We start from the raw sequence: 24,770 nt of genomic DNA, 5'->3' as shown, positions 1-24,770 counted from the left end.
TAGTTGTTTTGCTTGTCGGGCTTCAATAAACATTGTAATGTTTCAAATCAAATCCAAAATAGATGTAGACACATTTTGATACAGACATTTTTATTTTTTTGACACTAATTGTATATTTAAAATATACAAGAGTTGCAAATGGCGTTACAGAGCTTGGATGAAAAATGAAACCGTACAAAAAAGGGAAAGAAAAGACTCTTTGTACAAAGCAGACACAAAACATTTCAGCTCCTCGACAAGATACGTTCAACCTATTTTAAGTGCATTTGTGGCTCCTAAGTCAGTCAACTCAAGTTTTTACGGCCCTTCGCATTCATCCCATCAACTAATCAGTCAACAGCTCATGTCTCGTGAGCTAAGAGTGGAAAAACATTTGCTAAAAAAAACACAAACTATTCTTTGCTCTTCTTAAAAACAAAAACACTGTCTTGTCTGATAAAACTGCCGCTGTTACAAGTTCAGGCGTCGCAGAGCTGCCACTTACTGTACATCTCTCACCTATCGCTTTGGAGACCACCGATTGGTCCACTCGTTCAGAATCCAGCTCACTAAATTCACCGTTATTCAGTCATGGGCAACGCGTCATTTCCTGACTTCCTCAACCTTTGTGCCACTGCGACCAAAGTTGGAAATGTGACAATTGAAAATAAGGAGATGAGAGCAGAAGCAGCAGCTTAACAGTCACGTTGCCAAGCAGATCAAAATGTTTCAATTCATGGGTCGGCTCTATCCAATGAAGTCATGGGGATAAGGCCATCGTTTGTGTATGTGTGGGATGTGTGAGTGTATCGTGAGAGCATTTGCGGAGATGTTGATGATTTTACTGCTTTGCCGAGTTGGAAGCTTTCAGGATGCTTTTACTTTTGGACTTGGGTTGTTCACTGGGGAAGACAACAAAGCATAGAGCTGTTGCAATAATAATAGATATTTCTTGCCAAGGAAATTTAATAGATGGCTGTGAGTGAGTAAGTAGTTTGAAGGTTTAAATTACATTAATGCTAGTTTTGGATGCCTGTCGATAGAGTTTTGCACATTAAGCTAGAAGACTTCCAGAAAAGAGAACAAAATGGTGTTTGGTTGTGTAATTTTCTTTCTTTAAAAAAAAAAAAAAAAAAAAATACTTTTACTTTTTAAGTACTGTTTTATGAATACTTTTAAATGTTTTAAGTATTGCAACGATTTAGCACTGACTACAAAAATTTTTTGTTTGGTTTTACAAATGGAGGAATCATCGCATTACGGCTAACGTGTGCTAGTCATTACTAACCTGCGGCTTGGCTCCGGACCAGCTAGACTTGCCTGCTGACCTCTGCGACGTCGGGACGGCTCCAGCTGAGCCATGGAGCCAGACGGCCTGAAGTTGGAAAACTCCTTCTGCCACTCCTCGTCAAAGGACTGCGCTTCAGCTAAGAGAGAAGAGTCAGGACAAGAAGGTCAGAACAATGCAAATGAATGGAATGTGATACAAGTCATCGACCCACATTCATCTAAATTCTGGAAATCCTGTAGGAACTCCTTATCTCCTGTTTTCTTGTTCCTTTTCTTCTCAACGACGTGCCCTCTGTCTTTGATATGGTGGCCGATGGCCATCTTCTCCAGGCCGCTTTCAGAGTCTCTCAGGGATTTCACAGTCTCCTTCACCTGCACAAGCATATTTATAATAAGAAATTGTTCTCCCATCCTCCATGAGATCCCTCAGTAGCTCCACTTACACCTCCCGGGGCCTGGCGTGTGGACGACGAAGCCTGAAAGACCTTCGGGGGTTCGTTTCCAACCTTGGAATAGGTCATGACTGACGAGGAGCTGAACGTGTGAGCGTTGGGGTCTGTGGACATGTTCTCCTGACATGCAAATAAAAAAATTGGCTTGCAAATGTGCAAAGAGAATACAATTCTTGGTGTTGAACTCACAAAGTTTCTAAACATGCCGTCCATTCTGCTCCTCATGTTGCTCATCATACTGTCGAACATGTTGAAAGGGTTTGTGGCCGTGTCCTGCGCCAACACACAAGATAGAAAGAATAGTCACACAGGCTGGATGCTCGGACGCCACCTGCTCTCGGTGAGCTATACGTATAAATATATCAAATTATGGAAGCCTTGGGTGGCGAGGATATCTTTCTCAAGAACAAAAACTGCCCGTGTTAGCGTCTCGGCATCTATCGCTATGCGCGGAGGGGCTACAATCGGCATCAGGGGGGTGTTGAATGACTTGTGTTCCATGTGTAATTGGGTCGCATTGACAGAGATTAGCGCGGGCTTTGACACTGAAACTGAGATTCATTCTGGGAAAGCTACGCAGGGGTGGCAGAGTCCAAGGCTGCTCCGCTCGCTCAGCTCTTTCCCAAAAGGTCAAGCTGATGTAAATAAAACACTCCTGGTCACTGTCGGGCTGGCCAATTTGATTCGACGTTGGCCTCTATGGACAAATAAATGCCACTTCCATTTGGGACCTGATTATATTTAGATCTGACTTGTCTTTGAGCAGAAGCTAGATAAGGAACCTGTTGTTAAGAGGGCCAATGCTATTAGCTCCGTGGAAGGTAAACGGACAGAACTCATATTCCCGCTGGGAAGCTAATGTGTTGCAATCGTGATTAAAAAAAAAAAGGTTGTCAAACCAGCACAATTTGATATTTTGACGTGACTCTCCTCCTAATTTCCTCTAACTGAATCGCCAATATGTATATTTAAATTTTGACGTTGTATTGAGGCGGCACTTGGTCTGCCTTACATTTCTGAAGTTGGGAGTTCGAATCAATTGGCTTCCTCCTTCCTGTGGGGAGTTTGAATGTTCTCCTCTGGCTTTTCTCCGGGTACTCTGGCAATATTTCAAAACATGCATGTTATTGAAGACTTTATATGGCTCTTAGGTATAAACAGATGTCAGTAACCTATCATGACTGACATTTAACACATTTTTTCAAACAGTCTTGCCAAGTTGCCACACAAGCACCCCCCAAAAAGGATCAAATCAAGTGTTTGGTTAACTGCTATTTAGTCACGGAGGTCATTAGCGCAGGACGCTAGCTCGAGTTAATAGCAGCAAGCTGCAGGAATTGAGAGGCATCAAGTTGCTGCCTTATTGAGGCCAAGCTTGTGATGAAAGTCATTATCAAGGATAAATATACAGACCTCAATGACATGGAAGGATTAAACTGGTTTCGCATGCTCGGCCTGATTCGAGGGAAGGTTAACGGATATGAAACTCCGTTTTTTTACTGAGCGGCGTTGTTCAATTTAGTTTGTCACAGTACAGCGATTTAGAAATTAAATGATGCTACAAGATGGCAATCAGTTAATTGCTAAATAATCGCCACTTGAAAAAGTAAAGGTGGTTGGTCTTCATTGGCCGGACACTTTTGAGAGGTCCCACTGTACTTGCCAGTAAAACAATGGCCTATTAATAGTGCCGCTATGGGTGACAGATATAACGGTTGGCGAGGTCAAGGGTGTTGACCTTCTTTGAAACCAGACACTAACATGGCCTCATGCCCGCCGTGTGCAAGTTTTGCTCCACTTAATCCTCTATAGTTTGCTTGCTCAACAAACTCAACTTAATGAGGCACGCAGACGTGGATTAGTTGATTGAACTTTTGGTATATGTCCCGATCATGTTCTCACCCGATGTTCACCCCTTAGTGCCGGGGTCTCCTCCGCTTCATGGCTGCCGATTCTACCATCCATGATGCTGTGCATGTAGTGTCCGCCAAACGGCTCGGAGAAACTTCGCATTATCTGGCGTGCATTTTCCTGGTGTGCTCGGAATGGATCTCTGCAAAGGAGATGTCGATTAAGAATGTCGCTTAAAACATTTCCAATACAGTTGATAAAAGTGTTGATTCTGGAGTCTTCGATTCTATTTCCATTAGGTCCCGTGGAAGCTTGGAGATTGCAATTTCCAACGTCTAAACTGTGATAGTGTAATACTTCATCTACTCATATTACACTAGAATCGTCATTCTAGGTGTTTCTAAGATTTTGGGGTGGGCAAATGATAAGATTTTGGGGTGGCTTTTGCCCTATCATTCACGAGATAGCTACGCCTTGCAAGGAGAAGCAGCACATATCCTCATTCAGGAGAAATAAAGAAATTTGTTTTAGGCTGGCAATCTTCAAAGCAGTATTGGAGAATAAATAACGTGATAAAATGGACCTTGAAGAAGAGGGTGCCCCCACCAACACCCCAAACTGAAAGCTCTTAACTTCTGGGCGTCACACAAACGCACAAATTCGTTGTAGGAACTTTTCCGTGCTTTGTAATCCACCATTTTTACATTTAAAAAAGAAATGCAATTTGTTATTGATTATATTAACAAATAAATGAAAGCCATTCTTTATCCCCTTTTGACACCATGAAAGAAAAAAGCTTCCTCAAATTTGAGGCCAAATACTTACGAGAAAAAGGGGTCCTCGTTAAAGTCCCCGAACTTGCTTCTGAACATCTCGATGAAAAATCCGTCAACTAAAGTAAAATTGAGAAATAATACAATAAAATGCTTAAATAAACATAACAGTCTTTCTCCGTCTCTCAGGTGGAGAGTGGTGATCGACAATAAGTATAGTAATGTCCCCCACGGGGGGAGGAGTCAGGTGATTTAGGATCGAGGGCATCTTACCACGTGACACGTTCCCGTCCTCCCATTGGCTGATCAACGCGACTTCGCTCCACGAGGTTTGTTGTCTTTGAGGGTTGCCATGACGATGGCGCTCTCAAAGCTTCTGATTAAAAGTCCTAAAACTCACTCTCTTTCAAACACGTCAACGTTGAGTAATTATGACACAGTAACTTTCTTACAAAATGACATTGACCATTCACAGCAATGGCTTAAGATTGCTCTGACTTACTTTCGAACATTGCTTGTATTTAGGACTTCATTACCACACTGGCTATTTGGAGATGATGGCGGTGTGACAGTGTCCCACGCTGGGTATAGACTTACCATCTGGAGCGCTCCATAAATAGGCCTGGCTCTTATTCTCTACACAGTCTTAAATTGTTACTCATAATTAAAATTCAGCCGTAAAAGTTAGTCAACAAGGTCACACATTGAATAAGAAAAGTTTTCAATCAGTACTTTTAATTGAAGTTGTTTACAAAGGAGAATACACGGCAGCATATTCTACAATGAAAACCAAGAAGATCAAATTGTTTTGCTACCATTAAATGTGACCTACAAACTGTACAACTTTGCCACAACAATGTCAATTTTTGAACGTCTCTCCTGGCGTTCTCCGGTTAGGATACGGGACTTCCCATGAGCCTCTCCTGGCGAAGTGAAATAAGCCTGTTGAGCCACAACTCCTCAGCCTTCTCCTTGTCCATGAACAACTGTGTGAGAAAGAATTCACAAAGAGTACATTTTTAATTTTTCCTCAAGCACTGTGACAATGTGATTCATTTTCTGTTTTTTCAATTCTTATTTCAGGACAGTCCCAACCAGTCGATGGCTGCCCCATATTGAGTCTGGTATTTTCCTTGCCTCTGTCGCTTATGTTAAATCAAGTCTCCGTTAAGATGTAACACAATGAAACCTAAGGATTTGCGTGTGTGTGTGTGTGTGTCATGCAGATTGGAGAGCAATCCTTCACTCTGAATCTGACACTGCCTTCCTTGATTGTTATTTTGTTCGACACTGGTGAGATCTTGTCTGTCGGCCCCACGCTAGTGTTGTAGGGTTAATGTGTGTGTGTGTGTCTGCGATGACATGATGTGGACTGGTCTAATGACTCATCTGTTCTAATTGGGATCGGAGCTGAGGCCAGGGCCCGCCTGGGGCATATTGATACCATACATCAGCCTGTCGCCGGCTCTTGTATGCATGTGTGTGTGTGTGCGTATGCGGTTATCTGCATATGTCAGGTCATAACTTGGTTTGCCTGCAGGAGATAGATGAGTGGGAAGCCCTGGGGAGCATTAGTGCAGTTGAAAGTTTTCCTTCTCGTTTGTCATCATTGCCGTGCAGAGGAGGAGGTGATAGAAGGAGGATATGCAGCGCACACACACACACACATGCACGCGCATGCTAAGGAGTGTGTTGTGAGGGGTTGTCACGGCGACCACTTACGGCGGGATGGGCCAAAGTGTCGGTGTCGTTATAGACGATGGACAGGGGGAAACTGAGGTCCGCGTAGTCCGTCTTGTCCGATTCCTGCTTCACCACGGGCTCAGTCTGACAAAGAAAAAAAAAATATGGGTGCGGGAACAAGACAACTCGCAAAAGTACAGAAAATGAATAAGCGTTCGGATTCAATTCAATTATGATACGGTTCGTGGTTATTGCTTTATATGCTGACAAAAAGTGCCCGAACTTGCCGATGACGCACAATTGTGTGTTACTAAGATATAATTAATAAAGGTCCACTGACATGACCAATAAATAAACAACTTGGACTAATTCCAATAAGTAAAAACTGCTTGTTGTCATACAGCGACTCAGGAACTTTTTATCAGCACATTGCCATGTACAGTATACACCTAGTAGGCGTCATTGAATGAAGCCTACATTTGTCCACTAGGTGGCAGTGCAAGTCTGTAGCACGCATGAAGCTCCGAGATAAATGACAATACAAAAGGTGACAAGATCGTCCAAAGGGAAGCTTAATAAAAAAAAAAAGCAAAGACAATACTGACTTTTGACTGAGCATTATTCTTTTTTAAATGTTTTGATGTCATTTTTTTTTCATTGACCGTAGCTTTCAAACTAATGGCTAATCACTAATTGATACTAGTGGTCAGTTGGTCTGTAATTATTATGACCACAGACTTTGCCCACATAAATAAATGATCATTTTTAGCAGATGAAAACTATCCATTAAACATGACTTTGAGAAATTATATTCATGTAGGTGCAAAACAGTACATGATGGCAATTTAAAGTGTACTTCCAATTTTAATGATCTATACTCGGTTGTGATTGGACAGCGACGTCAAGTTCCCTGGCGGAGGTCAACGTTATTGTGGTTCTCGACCTTGACCGGCGTCCTCCGAGCGGACACGAGGTTACTGTCACATGTTCCCGCCTGTCTTCTCAAAAGAGCTCAGACAAATCAAATCTTTGGAACATTTCAATAATGACTTATGTGTTTTGGGTGATAGATGCAGGACGCACCAGTTTATCTGAATGGGGACGTTTGATTTGTTGCGAGGGAATTGAATGAGGGAGCAAAAAAAAAAAAACTGCACCTTGACGTCGTCCCGGGATGATTTGAAAGCCTGCGGAACAAAGGAGTCGTCCTCGATGGCCTCGATGTCCTTTATCCTTCGCACTTGCTCCTCCAGAGAAGCTCCCTCTGGAAATAAAAAAAAACAAAACGCAAGGGAGGTGCGTGAAGAAAAAGGCCAAAAAACGGCAGCGTTGGTTGATTCCACTTGATTGCATGTGATCTGTCTGCAAAATGCTCCCTGACGCGTAATGTGACATATGGGATGTTATTTCAATCTTTAAGGGGGTGCCCCACCAAGGGCACGTAGCCCCCCCCCCCCCCTGTAAGAAGGCAAATAAATGCTAACAAGATGAGAGTAAATTACACTGGGAATAATGCATTGTAAAATAATCACAAATATGAACACAAACTGCTGCGATGGAATTTCATTAGGGAAACAAAATGGGATTAGGTTTCAGAGGGTTTTGGTGGATCACAGACTATTGCCGATGCCGTTTGTCCAATCAGGAAAGGGCTTCCAGTAAATGACGGCTGCATATAAACACGTCAGGACTGCGCATCATCACACAAGTGCAGCTTTTTGCAAGCGTAGGAAGAATTACCCAAAAAAAAAAGGAAAGTTTACCATTTTCGACTATGAACACCGGCGCTATTGTGCGGCTGTCAATCTTAAAACTGATCGGTCAATATTCATCCCTCGCTCCCGCGTCTATCCATCCTCCGCTGTACTCGCTCATTTCCCCATCTGTCAATCATTCACGCGTGTTACTATTTGGGCGGTGTTGTCAAAATAAGCAATTGTTTGGAAAGTCAAGTACGCCCACACGGTTTGTCACAAACACCACACAAGATTTCTGACAACCTTTCCATTAACGTGTTAAAGGAGCCATTAGGACATTTGTGTCAAACCCAAGGCCCGGGGGCCATATACGGCCCGCCACATCATTTCATGTGGCCTGTAAAGAAAAATTGACTTTGCTGTACAAATTGGATTTTTTTTTAAATGACCATTCATCTCTTTAAAAATATTTGAAGTTTTTATTAGTCTCTGATTTCAGAGCTAGTCGATTTGGCCCGCAACAAAAACGAGTTCGACACCCCTGCATTAGGACCTCAATTTTTTTTTGCCCAACACATTATGGGTGGATAAGATGACTTTCACATGTTGTTTGACAGATGTCAGCAACCAAGATATGAATTTCACGAGGAAAATCACACATAATGGACTTGAGAGCACGGCCCCGGTGAGCTCAGAGGCGGACTGGAAAAATCAATAGCGGAGCCGGCCAGGGGTGAGCGCACTTGGCGGCTCGGCGAGGTCAAACTTGATATTTAATATTGACACGTTATCTGACAAATGAATTTAACTGTCAGCGCATTAGGGCTGCTTTGTGTGTGACAGCGATGAGAGGAAATTGAGAGGGAGCGAGATCTTGTGTGTCGGGACTGTTCAAAAGACATTCGAAAGGGATCTGATGCACGAAACGACGGAAAACAAATCATTCCAAATGTAATTGATTCAAAGTTCAACCTGTGGTAGTCAAAGTGAACAAGTGCGAGAAGACGCTCGGCCATGAGTCGACAAGTAAAAGCGGGAGTCATTAGTGAGATTAGTCGGACAGACAACCACGTTGACGTGGGGATCGATACGCTATTGTTCTCTCTAAATAGCTGTTTGTCCACCTCATTGATTAAGAGCACAAGAGGAGCAGAGAAAATCAAACAAGCCAATGGCAGCTTGATTCAGAAGCTGGCAGCTTGATTCAGAAGCTGTCACCTTCAAAGCCTGAAAAAAAAAAAAAACAATGGCAGTGTGTCGCCACAAGAGGGAGCTGTTCAACAGCGCACGACAGACGCTGATGTTGCAGCGCGGTGTCTGACAGGGTGGACATTTTTGGTTAACGTGAGTTTTTTTTTTAATGAGCAATTAGCTACACGATTCAGCTAGCAAGCTAACTGTGTACTGTTCAACAACGTTTGAATATATTGTGAAATGAATTGTTGACATTTGAGCATTAGTTTCTTTTTAATATGCAGGAATGTTGTATCGGCTCTCATTAGATTGTATATTTTAATTTGACGACTGCCGGTCGTTTGGCAGAGATGAAAATTTCGGAACATAAATGTCTATTTTTACGAGTCGCTAACCCACACGCATGCATAGAAACACATGCTCACGCAGCAAAATCCCAGGTTTCAATTAAGTGTCTCCCTGTGCTGCAGTAAAGATGTAATTCACCGCTCCATTTAGAAGCCTCTCAGTGGAATTTTTTTTTTTGTGCTAATTGATAGAAATTAAGCCATTAATCAAGCCACTAGCCATCACTCAGCCCAGGGAAGATGAATACAAACTTTCATAATAAGCACCTTCCTCATTTTAGCCCTCATTAGCATTAATTTTTAATGTAATTATGCTATTCTTTTACAGTGAGCTCATAAATTACCGCTCTTTTGTTGCCGGCTGGCCTTGTAAAATCCAAAGTAATGCTTTGTAGTCTTGATCTTTAAGGCAATTACTCCCTTCTTTACTCTTTTATCTCTCTGCATTTCCAATAACCTGCTCTCTAATGATTTATCTCTGCCGTACCCCCTCCTTCTCCTTTTTTCTCGTTCTCTCTCTCTTGCTACACCAGCGGCCAACTGCCCCGCTGCCACCCCCAAGACCCCCCCCCCCACCCCCCCCCCCCCCCCGCCATACGCCCACATGCTCCCCATCTCGGAGTCCAGATGCACGAGGCACCGATCCGTGACGACTAATTGTTTACTACCTCCTTTAGCTCGCGTTTCGTTAGCAACCATGACGTCTTGGCAATTTTGCTTAAGAGTTCTTGCTCTCTCAAGCGGTCTCCCGTGGGCTTTACCTGAAGGCGAGCGGCTGCTGTTTGTGGGTTAAGCTTAGCACGGTGATGTGCCGGGAGGCGGAATAGAGAGGTGTTTTACTCCACGAGGACGTAGCAATAATGTCTGCAGGCTCATTCTGAACTCCTAAACAACAGGCTGCTCCAATTCACATTTCAATACACGACTAGAAACAACAATGCTAACCGTATCACATCCTGTCTATACAAAATAAGAAGCGTAACAGTCTCGATTGTTCCGCATCTCGAAAGCTTCCTCCAATTACTCGCAAAAAGAAACCATACAGTCTGTTCAGAACCTCAAGAAGCGTGGAGTTAGAAGCGCGCAGACCCAAGTTGATTCATTAAAAAGGTGTCCGGTGCAGGCCTCGCTAGGCTAATACTTTTAGAGTGTATTGATTACGGAGAAGCTGACAGCTCCTGATGTTCGAGCCCTGCAAATGCATCAAGTGGCTAATGAGCAGCTATTAGGGCCATCGATTTGCTGATTTCAATTGATAGCCGGCGGGCCAAAGCTACATGTCAATATTTTGCGTAGCTGATAGCAGCAGCTTCAGGCATTGACGGGAATAGAAACGACGTCAGAGAAAGAAGTTAGAAATGGGAAAGTAGGAGGGTGGATAATATCAAGCAAGCGCTAATGAATGAATGAATGAATCAAAATTCACTGTCACTATCAACAGGTTTCTTCCAAATCAAAATCCTCTAATTTGGCATGGAACAAGAAAAAATTCCAATGAAATATTTTGGCTAGTAAACATCTGCTCTACGCTTGAGCCCAATGCACAAATGGTCAAGATGTGTCACATAAAATCATGAATGGTGTTCCTCGAAATTTAGCTGGTGCCCCAAAATTTTGAATTAGCGCTACACCCGTTGGCCGTGAGCATTATTTGACCTTGAGAAGATGATGCGATATATTGATGCAATATTTTACATGCTATCTATTTGGCATCAGGAAATGAAATGCAGCTGATCACTGGATGTCACACACAGGCCACTACACACAGACACACACACACACACACAAACACACCCTTGTGATAGTGATCTCCCACTCTCCAGTCAATAAAAAAGACGGAATGATGAATTAAAGAGGCAAACAAGCTGCTAATGACAGGATGACACGGCCGTGCTTGCGCTATCTCCTTCCACATCTGAGCTCATGGCGCTCGACTCGCCGCTTCCGTCACTCGCTGTCAAGTCGCCACTTCTGTCCTTTTTGACTACATTACAGTCACAGAGGTGAGAGGGCACACATACGATATAATCGGCAATTCCTTCACGTCGGACTCGAACGCTATTGTGCTGAGTGGCAACGTGGGATGGATAACAGAAACCAGGTGCGCTTGAGTACCAGAGACGATTTCCAGCGCCTGGCCAGCATCAACTACTCAACATTAATCGTTGACGCTTTCACAGGGCCGGTGGTGAGATCTTAAAGCTCACAGCCACTTTTTCTATCGGCAGAAAATCCGTGATGACATTTTATTTCTATTTTCCCGTTTGCATTAGAATACACTTTGTCAACGTGAGGCGGATGATAACATTTAGGATGACGGCGCAGCTCCTTTATTCGGTACAGTGTCATTTTAGTGCAACGAGAAAATCAAGTCTTGCCCTTTAGCAGGAATAACAAGCAGTTGAAGGGACGAGCCTGACAATTAACTCGGCTGTCCTCCTATATGTGCTTGTACATGCAAAAAGTGCAAAGGTCTCCGGTATTTTGATCCCTGGTCAGCATCTTTTTTCTTTTTTTTTAATGAACAAGTGTATTAGCCGAGAAACACCAAGCAGCTAATTACTTAATTGGGGAAAGCGCTTTAAAATGAAAATGATGTCATCCGAATCCAGGAAAGGAGCTCAGTTTACTAGCAAACATGCGTACGCGACAGTCTTCTTGACATGTAGCCATCGAGCAACTCGCTCACGATCTAATTGATTCTCTCTTTCATTGGACTGCTTGACAGGGTGTGTGTGTGTGTATGTGTGCGTGTGTGCGTGTGTGTGTGGTCTGCCTCAAAATATATGAGGAAAGGTCACGGCCGAGTGCGTGTGTTTCTGAGTAACAATTAATTAGGAAAATGCCCCCAGCCCTCCTCTTTTGACCTCCTTTGTCGACTAATAACCTTTTTAGTATTATATTTGTCCTTTTTTTGTAAATCGTTCGCATATAAAAAATGTATTCATATTTAAAACGATGATAAGACACGACTAAATATAAAAAAAATATATCTCTTGAAATGTTTTCCGCTGGTCATCGGCACTGTGCTTATGTCACCGAGAAATACACGATCACTTGTATGTGACGGCTGATGTGTAGCCTACAGGGAGTTGGAGGGGCTAGGCTGGGTCAGCGCCACCCAGGAGAATGACGCCATTTTGACCTAAAACGCTCTACGGGTGTGTCTAACTGCTGCAGTCTGGCCACCCGCTTAGACCGCACTGAGCTGGGCTGCCGTGAGATCATGTCCAGACGTACGCTTGTTCCGCTTTGACACACAAGGGAGGGGAGGGGGCATTTTTCCACTTCAGCAGGTCACAGCTCGACAAATAATTTGAAGTCGGCTAAAGCTTTTAAATAGAATGCTAACGTCGCTCGTAGCCAAAAAGAAGAGGGCGTGCTGATTAAGTGGTATCGGTGTCGTAGTATCGGTATCGGCGCATCGTGGGATAATCGCACCGGATAATCTTTAAGAATATCTGACATATCTTGCTTTTGTTGATCCTGAAGAGAGGAATGATTTGCCGCAATTATTAGTATGTGTAGGAAATACACAATTGTCCAAAATATCTTGGCAAAAAAATTGAATAATAATTAAGATTCACGGTCAAATCGTCATACTGATTAATTCAACAATTATCAGTGCTTGTCCTTACTCGTCACTCATCAAAGGTTTGCTGAATATACATTGTGCTACTGGTAAGGGGTTAATTGATAAGGGTGACCTGGGAAACGATTACCAATCACAGAAGGTTAAAAGGGGGCTGTCAATCACGCCAAACCTGAATGAGCGCCAGACAAGGACTTGAGGAAATCAATTACATGTAACTTCGGTTTGTGTGTGTACTCACACGCAAAGCCATCCCTAAATACAAAATAAAGACATTTTTGGGAGGATAGACTTAAATATTCCCCAAGCGACCATGATGCTGGTCTCATTTTCAAATATTTCCACACCCTTGAGGCACCACTGTGTCGTTCACACAAAACCGCGTGATCGGCAATCAATCAACTTCAAAGCTTTAGTTATCATTGCGCAAAGCTGAAGTCGACACGCCGACTAGTTTGTTGGAGCTCTGGTGTGTACGTGTGTGTCTGAGTCGCACACAGGTACACGAGGTCACATGGGGTGAGTGGCTGGGATTGGGTTCTCGCTCACATGGCCAGCAGTCACTGGCTCATATACACCGTCGACATCTATGAGGGAATATAATGAGATGGGATGGGAGGGGTTAGAAGGAAACTTGCATTAATGAAAAGAAAGGGGTGGTGGAGGATGGGGGGGGGATCAATAAAGGCGTAATTGCTTGGTTTATCCCCTTGTAATGAAACAAATTGAGAGGAGACAGAAGGTAAAGAGAAAGCTGGCACCCCGATGGTATTTTGTATTTAGTTTTGGTTTTTTTTTTTTGGGCTGAGTTTGGGCTTGAGTTGGGGAGGGGAGAGGGGGGGAAAAAAGGTCTTCTCGTGATAATTAAATCTTCTCACACTGATTTTCTGCCAAATTTATTTCCCCGGGGAGCATAACTGTGATTCAATGCTTAGCAGCCTTGCATAACTAATGGTCTCGGTGTGGGGTGGGGTTGGGATGGGGGGGGCGCACACCTGAATGAATAGGGAGGAGAGAGGAGCAAATAAAAGCAGCCTGTGGCACTTTTCATCTCCAATCAATCATTATCCCGGCAAGGCACAAATCGAAAGGATGGTTTTATGCACGTTGCAAGCGGACTGTTTTAAAACGGGGCCTTTGAAGCAAAAGTGTAATTAATTGCCGGTCTGCTCTGCTCTTTTTTTTTTTTTTTTCTTAAAATGACTCCTGCAGTGCATTGTGGGCCAAAAAAAAAGAAAAAGTGAGCTTTAATTCCTGGAACAAATAGAGGTGGTGAAGTGTGGGCTCAATGTTGCTCTGACTGTTGCTGGCATGATTGTGTTGAACACAATAACACAACAAATAAGGCCATTCATCACAAGTAAGGACGGGAGACGGGGCTCACGTCGCCGATCGTTAGCAAATCAATACAAACGGGATTTTCTTACAGCAAAATCACTGAGGGGGGATCTGTGCAGTCATAATTCATGTGCGGATCACGTGTTACCACAAATACTAATGACATCTTTCAGTGCCGTATGTTATTGTTAATGTGATGAGATGGTGGACAGTTGACGGGAAAAAAAAAAATATATATACCGTGTTTACTAGCGGTTGAATTTGGTCACTTGTCCTTCGGCGCGCCACAGGGTGGCCTCGGTAATTAAAACATTTAAAGCAAAGCCAGCTCCCCTTCGCCCCGCCCACCACCCCCCTCACTCACCGGGTGTGATATGGGGGTCACGCGCCTGTAGATTCTAATTTGCGCGCCATTTGTATTCATGACAGGCACGTGCTAAATATTTAACAGCAGCCCGGCAGGAGTTTGTATTGTTCGGCTTTGCGGGGTCAAATAATTTGATTTCAAGGCAGATTACATTAAGCATCAATGTCCAAGCGGGCACTCTCACTTGCCTCTCATTTCCTGTCTTTTATTGCAGCTCAAAACGAAGGCTTTGGATCACACAACAGCATCTTATCCGAGGGATTACTTATTACTTTCAATTAGAAAAGCCATCGCGTCGTTTATTATAAAACACACAAACCGGCCGGAGCTGGATGCAAACGGAAATTTTAGAGTGACAAATTGTTTTGTGTTTGTCCGCTTTAGGAAACGATTTATCCAGCCGTCCATTTTTGAAAGCGCTTGCCATCATAATATTTTGTGTTGTGTATTAGGAAGGACAAAACAAATGTATGACATTTTCTCTTGCTGGACGCAAAAACCTTAAATGAGAAAACTGGCTCAGGCGACTTTTCAGTGGTGTCAAACCGCAGCGCATTAAGCAGGAACAGGAATGTGCAATAGAAAACGAATGGATGGTTATTTATATATAAAGTGATCAAATGAATACTTTCAGACAATTAATATGGAGAAATGTTGTGCATGTTCACCAAATAAAACATCTCCCGAGTCACGCCGATTTCCACGCCATAGTTGCCGACGACGTGTACGCTTTGAGTCTAGTTCTTCCAAATTGGACAAATGGCGACCCAAAAGAGTGAGAAGTGATTGACAACAGAGCTAGTTAGACAGCGACGAGGCCTTAATGGTTGCTGGGTCGAGCGAGGGGGGGGGGGTGCTACAGCTGAATATTTAATGGGCATATAATTCCTCAACACACACACACACGCAGACAAGGACACACCCACCCCGTGACCTGTCCTACACACAAAGTAATTAGGGAAACAGTCCTTTCGTTTAGCTGCCCAAAGAGCAAAACGGTAGGTATAGATTCCCCTAATGATGTGGGTTAAAGAGCTATTATACGTCTCATTAAAATATATGATCTCCCAATCTGCTGCTAGTTTGAGGTAACGGGCAGAGAGCGGCACGCGGGGGGCTAAAACATCATCCTTGTTAGGCCCGGTGTCACATAACATATCGACAGAGATCCACTATTGGACTGCACAAATAAAACACTCTTAGTAATTCACCAAAAAATCATAATAATCCAACAAAACACTAAATATTTTTGATTTATTTATTTTCTATGATTTTTTATATATATATATTGATTTATTATTGATATATATTTATATTTATTTTTGATTTTGTGGCTTAAAATAAAATAAAACTTGAGTCACAGCTACAACTTAGATGAGAACTTTGTACATTGTGCAGGCGTACCTAATGATGGGGCCTGTAGATTGCCCCGAAAGCTTGGCGAACTTCACGACTGCTCGTTGTTAAAAGAGTGTTTGCACAACAAAAAAAAGCGCGCAGCGATTGCGCCGCGCTGATGTCAAGTGCGCCTTGTGGGCACGCAAAGTGCAATCTCTTGACTCGAAGGCATGCGGCTAACAAAGGAAACCATCCTCCCCTTCTCATTCTCGGCGCCTTTCATTTCGCACGTTTCCTTTTTCAAGCGCTAGCATCATCTGGCTGCCCTTAACCAGCGAGGCAAACATTTCTTTTAAGTGGAAACTACTTTGTTAACTGATGGCCACGGGGCCAGTTATTGATCCCTTTTCTTTCTCTCACAAAAGCCCTGATGATAACCCCCCCATCATCTCCTCGCAGCAATGATAGCACGCACATCACAGCGCTGACATGAATCAGATCCGGGTGGTTTCGATTAGCGCTACGCTAACGCGGACGCGCTGCCAGTCTCGAATCTATTTATGAAACGAGGCGTGTAGGAGGTAGCGTTCCGAGCTCTTCCCCTTCCGCTCTTAAAAGGTTCCCTCGTTTCGCTCGACTTTAGCGGCGGTTCAAGTGTAAACTTTTCTCGCGGAGTTGACCTCGGAGAGACCCTGCGGGGAATGCGAAAGACCCTTGGTGATCTGTTGCTAAACTGCAACAGTGGCCCACCTCTTCCATCTCGCTGGTGCTGGGAGGAAGGGCAGCGGAGGATACGGTTGGCTGGATCGCTACTTGAGCGAGAAGGCCACTACACAACAGGGAAAGTTCACATCTCGGGAAGGAAGTTAGCCTTTATCACACGGCCTTCCTGGTTAGGAATATTAGGCAGCATGGGTTGAAGGGCAAACTATGTTTTGTAGTTGGTTATTACCCGATGAGAGTCGAGTCAAAGTCGATTGATCGACGACGACAGTGATAATGATGAGGGATGGTTGCTAGTTTTACTCTATGTAACGGCATAGAAATAAATATGAAAACAAAAAACTGAAAATGAATAAAAATGCAACTCACCATTAGACTACATTAGTTGTATGATTATAGAATATATATTTTTTTCTTAATTTGTCATATCATTAATCTGATAACTAACACATATAAAATATAGCAACATACTTGTTACAAATGGGTGTATCTTAAAAAAAAAATATATCAAACATGACAGGCTAACAATATGAGATTTTTTTTTTCTCTTTTTCAGTGTGTGTGAATATTCCAATCCCCAACCTATTACTGAAACCTTCCACGATTTATGGACAAAAAATGGAGGCACGATTAAATTTTTAGCTGTTATGTCCCTGGGCTGTCATTATAGGCAGGAGCCAAACGAGGCAGCAGAGAGCCGGTCAGATAAAACCGAGAAAGCGAGACCAAAAAGTTTCCGTGTTGATGACACTCAGCTAATGTTATCCTAAGGGTGGGATAGAGAAAAGGAGACAAACAACAACAGGGTGTAAAAGAAGAGGAGGACGAGGAGAAAAGAATACATAGTAAGCAGAGCTGGGGACCAAAGCAAGAGTGCAAGGCTAATTACTTTCTGATGGCTGCACTTTCATTCGGCCAAAAAGGCCAGCTAACTTTAAAGGTCACATTGCCATTCCTCCTCCATGGAAGCACACACAAAATACACAAAGCTACAAGAGTGAGTCCAGCGATAGAAAAAAAGAAAAAATCAAAACAAAAGAACACCCACACTAGAACAAATTATTCTACTGCTAAACACACACACAGACAGACACATTCTCATTTATATGGTGCCCTGGTCAGAACAAGGACCAGCCTCATTATTCTATCGCAGGACTTTTATTATCACCAGCATATCCAGTGGAAATGACTCTTGGCTTTATTTGAATGTCTATCGGGACGTGTGTGTGTGTCAGCGCACGAATGTGTGTGTATATATACGATATCGCCGGCCATTGGGGAGCTTCATGCTGGCAGCAAAAACTGGCTGTAGTGTAAAGAATCTATATTTCCAATGCATTTAATGCAAATGAAATCCCAAAATAAACAGACATATGTACGTTCATTACGGTTGATGGTGTGGAAAAAGTAAACGGAAAAAGAACAATTGATAAGAAACTTTAACACTCATTGAAGTTATGAGCAGTAAAAGAAAATGTCAACAATAATCTTAATGATGAAATGAATTGCTATGAAATATAACATATATATCTTCATCACCATCACAATCATCATTATTACTATTATTAAAAAAAAAAATACAATGTAACAAATTGAACCATTTGACATTTTTGCTTGAGTTCAATTAATTATTTTTTGGGATTTGGGTCATTGATGTTTCAAATCAATCTAACATGTTTTTTTGGGTTTAAATGTATGCAGCACATGTTCACACAACACTCACCCATATCCAGCTTTTTTCGGATCTCCTGCTCTTGCCTGGCTATTTTGGCCTTAAGAACTTCATCTGTTTTGGCTAAAAAAAAAAAAAAAAAGAAGAAGAAGAAAAGACATGGTTAATGAATTTGATAATATCAACTGTAATGCAGAAACAAAGTAACACGTTTAGTCTAAAGTTAAACATGATGTGCTGAAAACAGTATAGAACACGATACAAAACGAATCTTGTTTTCTCGCAGGCAGGAAGTAGTTTCCCCTGCAAAAAGTCAAAGATAGCAACCCTGCGCCTCTCTCTCTTTCTCTCAGCTCTTTATCTCGTTGGCATAATGAAATGCTTAAAAGCGAGCCGGGCGGCCGGGCAGGAATAAACACTCGTCAAGCATCTCTTTTCATACCTCCGCCTAAATAAAAAAAATAATCAAAATGTTTAGCAACATTAAAAAAAACCACAATGTGCCGTGTGGCAGGACTATCAATACGACCTGTGAATTAATTACATTTCCGTGGCGCACTACATCATTTATTTTGCGGGCGGCGAGGCCTCGATGGAGCCATTCGCCTTTATTGCGATCTCGCCTGCTTGATGAGTGAGTTATGTAAAATTGAGTCTCCGATATCATTACACTTAATGAGTTTAAACTTTCAGCAGGGAAAAAAGTAGGCTGCAGTGTTGTTGTTTTTTTTTTTTTTTTTTAGGTGAGGTGAACGTAATACGAGAGTGGGAGGAGAGCGCAGGGAAAGTGTGCGCCCGCTATAGGAGGGCACAACTGTGGGAGTCTGACGGCAGATTGTTGCAGGGAGTGTGCTTTGTTTGAAATGCCTCATTGGAAGTGACTGGTTCTATGAGCTGCCAAGCAAACATGTTACATAAAATACATAAACAGTGTATACATTGTGTGTGTGTGTGTGTGTGTGTGTGTGTGTGTGTGTGTGTGTGTGTGTGTGTGTCTGCACGCGCGTGTGTGTGTGTGTGAGGCCAGAGGGTGAGCTCGACTGCGCCGCCGGTTTTGTTCGCTAATTGGCGTAGACAAAGAAGCCGTCACACGGCTGTTACGGCTGGTTAAGTCTGGAGGTTACGCATCTTTACTAACAATGACTCGACACGGATGAGTGAACCCTCGTCTACCTCCCTCTGCGTGTGTGCGTGGAACATTGCGCGCGTTGTTATTGGATCTGTTTAACTCCACGCTAAAAGTCCCAATTTAAGAAGCCGAAGGTTCGGGTCAAAAAGCAAACTGGGAAATTCAGCGTTTTGTTTGTTTTTAATGACTGTGAAAGCTCTATGGTCAAACGTGATACAGTACATAATTTTGTACAATTTAATCGGGGGGAAAAAAAAAAAGATAAAAATATTTTTTAATTTAATTGACTTTTTCATACGTCATTGAATTAAATGAAAATGTCCATTCCAGCTCCAAATTTCTATAATTATTTTTCGCACTCTTTTTAAAAACATAAACCGAATGTGGAGAATTAAAGTTTGTGCATCATGACGTCATACTTTGACGCCTATTGCCATTGTGCTACTTCTTTGGCCACCAGGAGGCAGTATACCTACATTCAAATTGAATGAAGAGTTTCACAACTACTTTGACTTGTAAAATAATTGAGGGCCTGACCTTTTAATCAACTTTAGCTTTTAAAATCAAACTTGTCGCTGACTATATGTCATAAAAGTCATACTTAGTGTAAAAAGCTAGACAACCCCTGGTATAACAAATGGCATTAAACTAACTAGCATCTTAGCAAAGGAGGGGGGGGGGGGGGGGGGGGAGAGTGATGTAGCACTATTTGGCATTTTAACTCCTCTACTCTCCATTGCGTGCTCTCATTGCAGCCAAGAATTTATTTAGCATGCACAGTTGTGTGTTTGTGCGAGGACACCTGTGTAGGTGTGTGCGTGCGTCGCTTTGCTCGGGGCTACGGAGAAGGCGGGAAAGAGATTAGAGGTGTGATGTGGGAGAAAAAGGGAGGGAAAAGGGTCCGGAGACACAAGCGGATAGATGGCAGCCGTGTAGGAGAAAGGAAGTACTGACAGCTTGAGGGGGGGGGGGGACAGCCAAACAAGCGAGCGTGAAAAAGATCGCGAACAACATCCCCTGATTTGACGCCTCTTTAGCGATGTTTATCCTCCACATCCATCCCTTCATCCCTTTGCCAAAAGCGTCCCTTATCCTCTCCTCCTTCTGTTTTTTGCCCTCTACCAAGCCCTCCCCGCGTTCGCAGCGTTTCTTGCTCGTCTCTCCAGTACACCGAGCCTTGGGGCGATAGCAGCAAATCAAACTGTTTATCCATCTCTCATCAGCGCAAAACGCCTGGCGGGGCCCCCCGGCCCCCTCAAAACAATGGAAGCGAGGGCCGAGCGCAGAGCCAGGGATGTCGTTTTAATGACATCAACATGGGCGCTTCTTGAAAAGATGAACTGCAAAACATACAGGTGCAAAAGTATTGGGACACCTCCGATTTGATTAACTTGGGGGTTGGGCAAGTAAAAAAACAAAAAAATGGCGACCCTAACCTGTTTGTCAAGTTAAGTTGGTGTCACCAAATCCAAATGTGTACACGACAGCAAAATGCACGCAAATCCCAATTTGTAGGGTGGTAAAAGACACAAATGTTCATTCCATAAAAATATCTTTCCTAGCCGCTTTCGTGGCTTCAGTCCAATATTGAATAACAGCACGATGGCCTTTTATTAAAGCGGGTAATAAAGGCTCTTTCACTTCATTTAGTCTGCGTTCCATCTTGGCCGTGTGAAAGGGGCGGAGCGCGTCCCGATTATGAGCGTAATTGCAGCTCGGGGGAATCCCCCCCCTTGCAATGGCTGCCAGAAGATGTTTCACGTGAAAGGGGAGGAAGAAAGTGAGGCAGGTTGCCATGTATTTCTTTTCACTTCCTCCATCGTTTCTTTTTCCTCTTGGCAGGATTAGCGGGGTCTCGTTAGAGGGGGGGGAAATGTAATAACGCTCCCACCAGGTGGAACGGGGCCATTATGAGCCGGGAGATGGATGGGCCGTGTAAGGCCGGCGGGGGCCACGCGGCCCGCTCACAATTTCGATTCAATAAACTGGCAAAGCAAGAGCCGCAATCTGATTTATCTCTTTATACGCTGCCAATGTTCGCTTGCTCCGACGCTGATTCCCTATTACGGAACGGTGAAGGACTATTCATTGGACGTGCCGAGCGCCGGTCGCAGGGGCTTGTCGGGGGACGGCGGCAAAACAGACACAGCAGAGGGTTAATGCGTTTACGCGCGGATAAACAATTAAATCTAAAGCCGAGGTGAGTTATGGAGTTATTAAGGGCGGATAAGGGAAGGCGAGTGCGCTTGTTGCTTGGGCCTTAGGCGAGGTGCTCTACATACATAAGTGAGAATAGATATTATATTATAGAGTTTGAAAGAGCAGCATCCAGCCCACGTTTTGTAGCGAGTCGATACCACGTTGGAAAAAAATAAATAAATAAAAAAAAAAAAAAAAAAGCAGCCGGCCGAGGTCAGCGCAACTGTTATTCACTTAGCTCGTATGCGTGTAAATGCGAGAGGGCACGTGTTGGCGGACAACATATCCCGTTTGACTGCGGGCGTGCGGGCGGTGGCCGTCGATGGCCGCGGCCGCCAATCAAAACGAGGAGGAGATAAAACAGCCTCACGGCCAACGACAAATAGAATATTAGAGACCGCGCGCCGCCATCGGGAAAATGTCCCTTCCAATCAAGCCGGATCGGCACGCGAGCCCAAGACCAGAAAAGGAGAATGGCGGGAAAGAGGAGGTGATAAATGAATTGAATTGGTGTTTAGAATTTCAAAGAATATCTTGCTAATCGCTTTGTAAAAGAGTTTCAGATCCTAAGGTGGCAACATAATATGGAATTGGAAACAACAGGAGGAAAACAAACACCATCTTCCTCCCCAAAAATGCCAGTTTTTCTTTTCATTATATTTAAATAAGTTTTCTGTCAACTCATCTGACCTCATGCTGATCATTTACAGATGCTCACAATGTTTTTAGCATCCATGTAGCAGGTCCACAGCAGTTGCATTTGACCTCAGGGAGAAGCACTACCCAATTCAGCCACTAGGTGACGCAGCGCGCAGGCAACATGAGTAAGGGAGGCCTTTCCTCTCAAGTGTGTTTGCATGTGTTCATCATGTGGCTGTCAAAAGACAATAGTCCACAGGAGATGTCACACATGAGTCCGGATTGAACGCCTCACACTATAAAGAGATCAATTAGAGCTGCTGCTGAGGTTTTCGTGGAGGAATGAAGCAGAGGCGGAAAACCGGGCTGACACGCTGACCTCCGCACTGAACTTGCCAACATCTGACAGCCAGAAGAGCTTTGGAGTAACATTTTAAAAGAACATTTTGAACGCTTCCATTTGTATCCATCAAACTAATTGAAATAGAACAAACAGGGCCATACAAATTAAACCAGAAAGGAAGTCATTAGCATGTAGCCAATGTATTTACGATTAACTGATGGTCTGCTAACCTAATGTTTCACAAAAGTAGGTATTAGGATTTAAAAGTGTGTGTACCAAATACTAATAAATTACTAATATTTTATTTTTTTTATATTTTTATTAAAATAAATTATTGGTGTTTATTTTTTTAAGGATTTTGCTTTGACATTTTGAACTTTTGAGTTATTCTATGAAGCATTTCAGTCCTATAAAAAAAATAGGAAAAAAAAAGCTGAATATTTTGAGGATCTCCACCAAAGTGCAGGTACAGTACGTCTTTTTTTTTTCTCACCCCACCATGAATAACTTTGTGAGTGATTTGCTCCTATGTTCTTCTAAGAAGAACACAACACTTGTGTCAAGGCCATTTCCTCCCTTCAGGTGCAACCTTGACCTTTAGGAGGTTGAGAGCAGGTATCATGAGATCAATACATTTTGCAACGGGGTCTTCGTGGGTGGGTGTTTCAGATCCGGGACTTGCACCTGACCTTTGGACCGGAGCAGTGGCCCCGTAACTCGCTCAGCCGGGGCCGGCGAGGACACAACGGAGGAGGAAAATGGGGAGGGAGTTTCAGAGGCCTACGGCGGTCAGAGCGAGATCAGAAAGGGATCTTACTCGGGAGGACTGCGTAGCGCCACGGGCTTGCGCGTCCACTAACAAGAGGTCCGTCCATCTGCGCGTGCAACAGAACACGAAGCTGCCTAAGGGGAACGTAAAGCCCACAACAAACCGTCTACGATATAGCCACCAGGTCAAAGTTCAAGGATGGAAATATCATGCATAAATTTCAATCGCCTCTGCGCGGATATTAAAACATTACGTTACGTCGTACGTCTTCTAATTGGCTTGTGTACGCCTTTCAGACACGGCGGGCTGAAGTTCTGCGAGGAGAACTTTGTCAGAGATGAGTGGCTAAGTGCACATCGCAGGTCTTGAGAGGGCAATCAGAGCAAATCCATAATGCAGGGATCACTCTGTGAAATATTAAAGCATCCCGCGGCCCGCCAATGACATCTCACCCTGGACTTCAACCCCGTCATGTTTCGGCACGCTACGTCCTCTTTGTTATGCCTCCGATTTTTTTTTCTCCTTCCCTCTCATCTCATTCACGTCCTTCAAATCTTTGCTTTTCTTTTTCATTCTTGGCATCTGGTGGACTTGGCTTTTTTATTTTTTTTCCTAGCACCCTTTGGACTGTGGGAGGATATCAAAAGGTACACGGAAAATATTTGGCTAATCATGCTAGGTCGGGTTACCTATTTGGAAAAAAAAGAGACAAACATCCACATCCAATTGCCAAATACTCGAGTATATTCAAATTAAACAACTTTTATGCAGGCTTCCCCCAAATCATCAGTAATAGATTTATTTTTCTGTCACTCAAGAATATAAAAAAAAACTGAACGAGTATTTTGGTGCATGTGTGTGAGGCCGTGTGTGTGTCCACTTATTTTAGGGTGAGCGCACTTGATTACGCTGTTGAATGGTGGAGAATAAAACTCACCCCCTCCCACCCCGGCCGAAAGCCTGTTGGATTCCATTGTGACGGCACAGCGCTGAGTAGGTGTCTTGTGTGTGCGGCACTACTCGTGTTGGGGAGGGGGCTAAGACCATCAAAACCCCCGCCGCACATGAAAGGTAGACCGGAGCGGCTAATCGCCATAATGACACAAGGAGACTACGAAAAGGCTCGGCCACTTAGAAGAAGAGAAAAGCGAGGAGAGGTTCTGGCTGTGTCAATGGGGCTCGGCTCAACTGACCACATTACAGGAACAAACACGCAGTGCCACAGCAGAGCCACAGGCTTGGTGGTCTGAGTGCTCTCTTTTTTTTTTTTTTTTTTCTCCTTGTGGAAGGCTCAATGTGCATGCATTGTAGTCTTTTTTTGGGTGGGCGGGACTTGAAAACACTATTAAAAGATTGGGGAAAAAAAAAAAAAAAAGAATTCGGATCTACACCAAG

At 43.5% G+C, this 24,770-nt stretch overlaps 2 protein-coding genes across 5 annotated transcripts in view; both read right to left on the bottom strand.

Annotated features, from left to right (window-relative positions):
- Nucleotides 1-73: 73 nt before the first annotated feature.
- mlf1 (myeloid leukemia factor 1) lies at nt 74-4,786 on the bottom strand. 3 transcript variants are annotated; one of them, XM_085916782.1, is made up of 9 exons: nt 4,619-4,786; nt 4,398-4,464; nt 3,624-3,774; nt 2,734-2,820; nt 1,911-1,994; nt 1,713-1,841; nt 1,482-1,641; nt 1,268-1,406; nt 74-881 (listed from the first exon to the last, which is right to left on the bottom strand). In XM_085916782.1, the coding sequence occupies exons 2-9, from the start codon at nt 4,442-4,444 to the stop codon at nt 821-823; spliced, it is 858 nt and encodes a 285-aa protein (XP_085772908.1). In that variant the 5' UTR covers nt 4,445-4,464; nt 4,619-4,786; the 3' UTR covers nt 74-820. The 3 variants fall into 3 exon arrangements, with proteins under 3 accessions (XP_085772908.1, XP_085772907.1, XP_085772909.1); XM_085916781.1 differs by lacking the exon at nt 4,619-4,786 and having other exon boundaries at nt 4,398-4,588; XM_085916783.1 differs by lacking the exons at nt 2,734-2,820; nt 4,619-4,786 and having other exon boundaries at nt 4,398-4,588.
- Nucleotides 4,787-5,083: 297 nt separating this feature from the next.
- rsrc1 (arginine/serine-rich coiled-coil 1) overlaps nt 5,084-24,770 on the bottom strand; it is a 68,924-nt gene continuing 49,237 nt past the window's right edge. For both annotated transcript variants that reach the window (XM_085916780.1, XM_085916779.1), the window contains exons 7-10: nt 18,348-18,419; nt 7,186-7,292; nt 6,068-6,172; nt 5,084-5,331 (exon numbers count right to left, since the gene is read on the bottom strand). In XM_085916780.1, the coding sequence (XP_085772906.1) occupies nt 5,239-5,331; nt 6,068-6,172; nt 7,186-7,292; nt 18,348-18,419 (377 nt within the window). In that variant the 3' untranslated portion in view covers nt 5,084-5,238. The remainder of the gene's footprint in view (nt 5,332-6,067; nt 6,173-7,185; nt 7,293-18,347; nt 18,420-24,770) is intronic.

Source organism: Syngnathus leptorhynchus, chromosome 7 (assembly GCF_054491065.1).
Source record: "Syngnathus leptorhynchus isolate UIUO chromosome 7, UIUO_Slep, whole genome shotgun sequence".
In the NCBI taxonomy this organism is placed as follows: Eukaryota; Metazoa; Chordata; class Actinopteri; order Syngnathiformes; family Syngnathidae; genus Syngnathus; species Syngnathus leptorhynchus.
The sequence above is the reverse complement of the archived record's forward strand: the minus strand, read 5'-3'. Positions and strand labels throughout refer to the sequence as shown.

What these genes read in the sequence shown, in the direction of transcription:
- mlf1 (XM_085916782.1), bottom strand. Translation starts at nt 4,444, where the DNA reads ATGTTCAGAAGCAAGTTCGGGGACTTTAACGAGGACCCCTTTTTCTC. An exon ending in CACTAAGGGGTGAACATCGG is followed by an intron (nt 2,821 to 3,623) that starts GTGAGAACATGA and finishes AAATATTGCCAG; the next exon opens with AGTACCCGGAGAAAAGCCAG. An exon ending in TTTCCAGAATTTAGATGAAT is followed by an intron (nt 1,407 to 1,481) that starts GTGGGTCGATGA and finishes CTTCTCTCTTAG; the next exon opens with CTGAAGCGCAGTCCTTTGAC.